Source organism: Carassius auratus, chromosome 2, assembly GCF_003368295.1.
Source record: "Carassius auratus strain Wakin chromosome 2, ASM336829v1, whole genome shotgun sequence".
Taxonomy (NCBI): Eukaryota; Metazoa; Chordata; class Actinopteri; order Cypriniformes; family Cyprinidae; genus Carassius; species Carassius auratus.
The window spans coordinates 3,868,823-3,876,979 of record NC_039244.1 but is presented as its reverse complement, the minus strand read 5'-3'; the positions used below and the strand labels follow the sequence as shown (position 1 = coordinate 3,876,979).

General features: G+C 45.1%; 1 protein-coding gene across 1 annotated transcript; it reads right to left on the bottom strand.

Annotated features, from left to right (window-relative positions):
- Positions 1 to 4,421: 4,421 nt before the first annotated feature.
- On the bottom strand, positions 4,422 to 7,714 carry LOC113112917 (CMRF35-like molecule 7). Its single transcript, XM_026278847.1, has 7 exons — positions 7,628 to 7,714; positions 6,826 to 7,146; positions 6,438 to 6,734; positions 5,130 to 5,163; positions 4,977 to 4,990; positions 4,862 to 4,895; positions 4,422 to 4,739 (listed from the first exon to the last, which is right to left on the bottom strand). Exons 1-7 carry the CDS (start codon positions 7,671 to 7,673, stop codon positions 4,700 to 4,702), a joined length of 786 nt encoding a protein of 261 aa, XP_026134632.1. The 5' UTR covers positions 7,674 to 7,714; the 3' UTR covers positions 4,422 to 4,699.
- Between the last annotated feature and the right edge of the window lie 443 nt (positions 7,715 to 8,157).

The window sequence follows — 8,157 nt, the reverse complement described above, 5'->3', positions numbered from 1 at the left end:
ACTCCGTAGTGTCAACGGTGACTAGCCCTGACTCCAGAAGCTCAACGGTGACTAACCCTGACTCTGGAAGGTCAATGGTGACTAGCCCTGACCCTGGAAGGTCAACGGGAACTTGACTCGACTCTGGAGGGTCAACGGGAACCTGACTCGACTCTGGAGGGTCAACTGTGGCTGTCATTATGTGCAGAGGCGCTGGACAAGCAGCTATCTTGTGCCATGACTCTGGACCGGTGGCCATCTTGTGCTGTGGCGCTGGGCTTGCGGCCATCTTGTGCTGTGGCGCTGGGCTGGCGGCCATCTTGCGTCGTGACCCTGGGCTGGTGGCCATCTTGCATTGTGGCGGTGGGCTGGCGACCACCTTGTGCTGTGGTGCTGGGCTGGCATCCATCTTGCCTCGTGGCGCTGGGCTGGCAGCCATCTTGTGCAGTGGCGCTGGACTGGCAGCCATCCTGGGCAGCGGCGCTGAGCCGGCGGCCATCCTGTGCAGCGGTGCTGAGCCGGCGGCCATCCTGGGCAGTGGCGCTGGGCCGGCGGCCATCCTGGGCAGGAGGGAGGTGGAGTGGCGGAGGACCAGGGGGAGGGATGGAGGTTCAGGTAAAATGGGGAAACAGAGACAAGAGGACCAGGTAAAATGGGGAAACAGAGACAAGAGGACCAGGTAAAATGGGGAAACAGAGACAAGAAGTGCAAACACAAAAACAAGGAGCCCAGGAGGGAGGTGGAACAGCGGAGGATCAGGGGGAGGAACAGAGGGCCAGGTCCTTAGAGGGAAACAGAGAGAAAGACAAGACATAGATGGAAACAGACAGAAGAGGAGCAAAAACAAAAAAAACAAACAAAAACAAAACAACAACAAAACACAAGTCCAGGAAGGACATAACGTGAAGCCCACCAGGGCAGAGCAGAAGACCACCACATCCGTGCGGTCGAGACGGGAGCCCACCAGGGCGGCGCAGAAGACCACCACATCCGTGTGGTCGAGACAGAAGCCCACCAGGGCGGCGCAGAAGACCACCACCACCGGCCCAGCCCTGACTCCGGAAGGCCAACTGTGACTAGCCCTGACTCTGGAAGGTCAATGGTGACTAGCCCTGACCCTGGAGGGTCAACGGGAACCTGACTCGACTCTGGAGGGTCAACTGTGGCTGTCATTATGTGCAGAGGCGCTGGACAAGCAGCTATCTTGTGCCATGACTCTGGACCGGTGGCCATCTTGTGCTGTGGCGCTGGGCTTGCGGCCATCTTGTGCTGTGGCGCTGGGCTGGCGGCCATCTTGCGTCGTGACCCTGGGCTGGTGGCCATCTTGCATTGTGGCGGTGGGCTGGCGACCACCTTGTGCTGTGGTGCTGGGCTGGCATCCATCTTGCCTCGTGGCGCTGGGCTGGCAGCCATCTTGTGCAGTGGCGCTGGACTGGCAGCCATCCTGGGCAGCGGCGCTGAGCCGGCGGCCATCCTGTGCAGCGGTGCTGAGCCGGCGGCCATCCTGGGCAGTGGCGCTGGGCCGGCGGCCATCCTGGGCAGGAGGGAGGTGGAGTGGCGGAGGACCAGGGGGAGGGATGGAGGTTCAGGTAAAATGGGGAAACAGAGACAAGAGGACCAGGTAAAATGGGGAAACAGAGACAAGAGGACCAGGTAAAATGGGGAAACAGAGACAAGAAGTGCAAACACAAAAACAAGGAGCCCAGGAGGGAGGTGGAACAGCGGAGGATCAGGGGGAGGAACAGAGGGCCAGGTCCTTAGAGGGAAACAGAGAGAAAGACAAGACATAGATGGAAACAGACAGAAGAGGAGCAAAAACAAAAAAACAAACAAAAACAAAACAACAACAAAACACAAGTCCAGGAAGGACATAACGTGAAGCCCACCAGGGCAGAGCAGAAGACCACCACATCCGTGCGGTCGAGACGGGAGCCCACCAGGGCGGCGCAGAAGACCACCACATCCGTGTGGTCGAGACAGAAGCCCACCAGGGCGGCGCAGAAGACCACCACCACCGGCCCAGCCCTGACTCCGTAAGGTCAACTGTGACTAGCCCTGACTCTGGAAGGTCAATGGTGACTAGCCCTGACCCTGGAGGGTCAATGGGAACCTGACTCGACTCTGGAGGGTCAACGGGAACCTGACTTGACTCTGGAAGGGTCAACGGGCACCTGACTCGACTCAGGAGGGTCAACTGTGGCTGTCATTCTGTGCAGAGGCGCTGGATAAGCAGCTATCTTGTGCCATGACTCTGGACCGGTGGCCATCTTGTGCTGTGGCGCTAGGCTTGCGGCCATCTTGTGCTGTGGCGCTGGGCTGGCGGCCATCTTGCGTCGTGACGCTGGGCTGGCGGCCATCTTGCGTCGTGGCGGTGGGCTGGCGACCACCTTGTGCTGTGGTGCTGGGCTGGCATCCATCTTGCCTCGTGGCACTGGGCTGGCAGCCATCTTGTGCAGTGGCGCTGGACTGGCAGCCATCCTGGGCAGCGGCGCGGGGCCGGCGGCCATCCTGTGCAGCGGCGCTGGGCCGGCGGCCATCCTGGGCAGTGGCGCTGGGCTTGCGGCCATCCTGGGCAGTGGCGCTAGGCTGGCAGCCATCTTGCGTCGTGATGCTGGGCTTGCGGCCATCTTGCATCGTGGCGCTGGGCTGGTGACCACCTTGTATCGTGGTGCTGGGCCCGCAGCCATCCTGGGCAGCGGCGCTGGGCTGGCGACCACCTTGTGCTGTGGTGCTGGGCTGGCGTCCATCTTGCTTCGTGGCGCTGGGCTGCCGGACATCTTGTGCAGTGACGCTGAACTTGCGGCCATCCTAGGCAGCGGCGCTGGTGCCGGACCTCCTCTTGACCACTCACTCCACTTCACTCCACGAAAAAATGACCAGGTGGGTTCCCTCAAAACCACTCTTTCTCTCCCGCTCGGTGGCTGGGGAGGAAAGATCAAAAAACATACCGCTGGATCTTAGCTTGATGGAGTCCTTCTGCGACGTTCGGAGACCCAGTGAAACACAGGGAACGAGAGATCCAATTGCAGTAATGTTTATTTTGGGTAATCCAAATCGTAATCCAACAAGCCGGGGTCAAAACCAGAAAACAATACAAATAAACAAACAAAGAAGGAACAGGAAGGGAACGGAAACAGGAACTCGGAATGCGATGAAGTCGGAAGCCGAGAAGACTGGGTACGGAAGGAAAGGACTCTATGCAGACAAAAGGAAAAGACTGGTTAATATAGGGAGGCTAATGACTAATAAGTTAAGGCACCTGGTGCAATTAACAGGAGTGCAATTACTGTGATGAACGGACAAGGCTAGTGGGAATTGTAGTGCCTACGATGAGGTGCCTAAGGGGAAGTGAGACCACTAGTGGACACCCAGGGAAACAGAGACCAGACAAAGTGACAACTGCGTGAGAGGGGTTATTACTGAACATTAATATGGATAATAGCAAACAAGCATTTTTTTTTTTTTTTTTTTTTGCGATTGTTAATTTCTGTTCAAAATATAATGTAATGTGCTTGCAAAATATAGTCCTCTGTGCTCAAAACTTACAATTACTCGCTCAGGATTGAGGCACAATAGATAGATGTCATTAGACATAAATGTTGTTTATATATATCATTATGTGTACATTCTCAGGAAATAAGGAACAGAACTGTCACTGAGGCAGTCAAACCTCACCGCTGAAAAACCGCATACCATTTAGATTTAAATAAAGATGTAACTTTTAGATCTTTCGTACATAAAGTTACCATCCCAGTGACATCTTTGTTCTTTTCTGAGATACTGTTCATTTTTAATGTTTCTTTGTAATATATTAATGTTAATTTATACATGCTGTGTATTAGTATATGCAGAAATTAACATATGTAGATAACAGTAGTGTCCATCCTTAGTTCATGACACCTGAAGCATTAACTAATGCTAACAAATAGAAACTTTAATCCCTTTGATGACTGAACACTCAAATAATGTAAATAAATATTGATTTGCTCTTTATTTTATGAATATGTCTACACCCCTTAGCCAGAAGGTGCAAGATGACTAAGAGCACTGAAAAAAAACAAAAACAAAAACAAAACATAAGTTGGCTAGTTGAACCACACTATTGCAGTGAAAAACTCAAGAAAAATAAGCACGAGCAAACGCAATGGCCTCATGAAGCAAAAGCTTCAGTCAGGTTTTGGCTCTGCTTAGGTGAGAGAATTTAAAAAGGTCATATGATGTTGCTAAAAAGAACATAATTTTGTGTAGTATCTAAAAATGAGTTCAGTGTAGTAGCTAAATTAGGCGCAGTCACTTTAAGAGCCAATTTTCTCAACTGTTTACTTTCACTTTCACTTTTTACTTCACTTACTTTCACTGGGGGGGGGGGGGGGGGGTGTAGGAGTTCAGTCTCAAACAACTGCAGTTTAGTTGGAGTCAGTAAACTAGTCTTGAAGTGGAACTCTATATTCCATCAGTTTTTCTGAAATAATTAGTGCTTTGATGTTTTATGATCTGAGTCTGTTGCGCCACTATTTGAATTACTCTTATCCATTGGTCTCTATTATCCCAGTAATTGATTTCTGATGATCCCACCCCTTAACAGACTTTGAAAACAAATTGGTTGCTTTACACATCAATCAGACAGTCAAATGCAAATCTTTTGAGAGTTTAGCACAATCTCTGTTATTTAAAGATGCTCAGAATTCCTCCAGGTCAATGTCAGAAGAGCCCGCGATCTCTAATTCTGTGACAGACAGAAATGCTCCTCTCTGTGCGGCCTGAAAGAGAGAATCGGTAGAAAGATATGACAACAGAACAAAGATAGAAATATGAGTGTTGAACAAAATTTCAGTGCAAAAACAAAAAACAATCTGAATAATTAAACTATGTTAATACTAACATGTTCTTCTCAGTGCTGGTGTCTGTGCTAACAGCTAACAGGAAAGGGAAATAATTTTTAATAAAAGGGAATTTAGGTAAATTGTATTAAATATTATGCGTTCAGTTTGAATTACCTGGTTTAGGAAAACTGAAATAAGCAAAGACAGCACCACATGCAAAAATAGAAAGACAATAAATTCAACTTTATCATACAGATAAACAAATAGAAAAATCGAATAAATCCCATGACAGAAAATGATCTTAACTATTTAAAAAAATATACTGACCTATTTCTAACAAATCCTTCTGTGGTCACAACATCTGTCAAATAAAAATCAAGAAAAGATTACAATTATTTATTATGAATTAATGTCATATCCTCCAGGGCCCGGTTCCCCAAAAGGTTCTTATTGCTAAGTAGTTCTTAACCTATTCCTTAACCTCTCTCTTAACGTTATGGCACAATTTCCAACATGTTTGTACGCAAAGTATATATTCTATAAGTCACACTTTTGTAAGGTTGGTCTGGACAATTCATAAGCTCTCTCTTAGCACTGTTTGAGCTCAAGACGCTAGTCGCCGCCACTGTGCAGTGGTCTTTAGAAATCAGCCCAGCACAGTACAAGTCAAACTATGGTATGTTGACAATTTTGCCTGATGTGGCTATATTACAAAAACTCATTGTGGAGCTGCTGGACCTTCTCAGACCTGCGCTTGCAAGGCTAATGCGGCGGAATTTTGCTTTAAGCCCTGAAGACCAGCTGCTTGCAGCGCTAAGGTTTTTTGCTAAAGGGAGCTTCATCGAGGTCGTGGGAGATGGCTACGGGCTAAGCAAGACCTTGGTGTGGAGGTGCGTCCACACTGTCACCAACACCCTTCTGTGCAATGCCGGGGATTACATTTCTGCCGTGGGTGAACAAGTAGAGAGAGAGGGGAGAAAGGGAATTAAACAGAAGTAACTGCAGCTGCTTGCCAATCAATTCTGATTGTAAATTATGTTACCATTAATTATAAAAGTGTATTACATTATTTTTAGAAGTTGTTAAACCCATGTCAAGAAGTGGCACAAGTGGATAAGGAGGGTGGCTGATTAGCGAGGGATACCCGGTTCGTCAATTTCCTTGACAATTTGCTAATTTAATTAATAGTCTATATTTTACTGATAACTTAAACTATGTTAGTTATGTTTTAAGGAATTTTTCATTTGCATAGAACGTGATGTCTGTCTTAACGGCGTAATGCACCTTCGCGTGAAGTCAAAAATAGATTCCTGAACAATCAATGCCAACTAATTCAACACCATTACTTGGGACAGCACCTTTGTAATGTCGAATGTAAGAGCAGCATGTTAAGAAACTTCCTAAGGGACACTTCGGGGAACACTCTTAGGAACATAAACAACTTTGGAAAGATATATCTTTCGAGTTTTCTTATGAGTGAGCATTATTGGGGAACTGGGCCCAGTTCAGTGTTCAGTGACAGTGAGAAAAAGAACTTGTAAATTTTTTAGAGACACGGGAAAAGATGAAACAATACTTTATATTGTATATTTTTTCATAAATCAAGAAATGCTGTGCAGATCTGATTGTTTTTACCAGAGACATTAAGTTGAACAGGAGCCTGCAGATCTCCAGCAGAACAGTAGTACCAGCCAGAATCAGTGAGTCTCAGTCCAGTCATCAGCACAGTGAAGGATCTTCTCCCATCATCACTGATCTGGACTGATGAATTCTGGGATGTGTTAGTCCTCCCCACTGTGTAACAGCTCTGATCTTTATATCTGCACCACTGTTTGACTTCATTCTGATATCCAGAACTGTAGAAACACTGAACACTGATATCACCACCTTCATGTCCAGATACACTGCTGCTCACCACAGACACATCAGGAGCTGAACGCAGACAGCAAAAATATTCTACATTAAAAAAAAAACAATGTAGCAGAAATTTGACAAATAATTTTAATGCACCACAATGTATTACCTTTTTTAACAGTTACATACAAATTTTTTTTGTCATCTGGTTCTTCATTATTTCCGATCTCTACAGCACACCAATAATATCCAGAGTCTGAGGATTTCAGATTGTGGAGTTTCACAGTAAAAATACTGTCTGCTGGATAATCAGTTATTGTCCATTTCCCTATAGCATTTGTACTTGCTGTAATTTTGCAAGAATTCCAAAAATAACCTTCACACCAGTATTTTGTGTTTTGTTTATACTGATTGTCATACAGACAGGGGATTGTAATGCTTCCTCCTTCTCTTAAAGTTACACGATCCAATGTCTTCATGCTCAAAGTTCCTGCAACACACAACTCATCACCACCAAAATTCTCTTTTGGTTTCCAAATAAAACATAACATTTTATAAATATATAAAAAAAGTTATGATATAATTTGTTGTATATTAACACTGAAACACTAACAAATAAATACATAAATAAAGGTTTATGTATCAAGTATACTCTGAAGTATTTTTTGACATTTTTCCCATATGTCTAAAAACAGTGTTGCAATTTTGTTGTTACTGAAAAATTTGTAAAAGCTGTTGAAAGGTCCTTGTGCTATGTGAAACTGAATTTTCTCTGTATTGACGTCTTACACAGCTGGATATAAACTGAACCACACTCTAAACAGTTCTATTTATGGACCCTGTTGTGTTCTTAGGATGTAAAACTAACAAAATATAAAAAAAGTTACAACAGCGGAAAAACAGGATAGTTTATAAAAACAACTGTAAAACCATTTTTTTTTTCAGGGTAGAATGTATTTTCTGTGTCTTACCTGCGGTGTAAAGTAAAACACCAAAGAGAATCAGAGGACGAGCCATGTGACGGTCTGAATGAGTACAAGACAGAACCTGAAATGAACATTTCACTTCCTGCCAGATAAAAAATAAGCAGTTCCTGTTACAGTATTTACTGAAGTGAAAAAACTGAAGTTAGCAGAGACCTAACAGACAAATTCTGTGCACACAGTCTGCTAGATCATATCCTTATTGCAGTAATGGTCTGACACAAGAGTATTTGTGTAAATGTGCACAAGAATATACCAGATATCAAACATGTTCAAAACAATGGCATGACCCGTCATTCATAATAAAAAGGGACATTAAATATATATATAGGTGCATGTCAATAAATTAGAATGTTGTGGAGAAGTTCATTTCAGTAATTCAACTCAAGTTGTGAAACTCTTGTATTAAATTAATTCAATGCACACAGACTGAAGTAGTTTAAGTCTTTAGTTATTTTAATTGTGATGATTTTGACTTGCATGTAACAAAAACACAGTCAATCTCAACAAATTAGAAT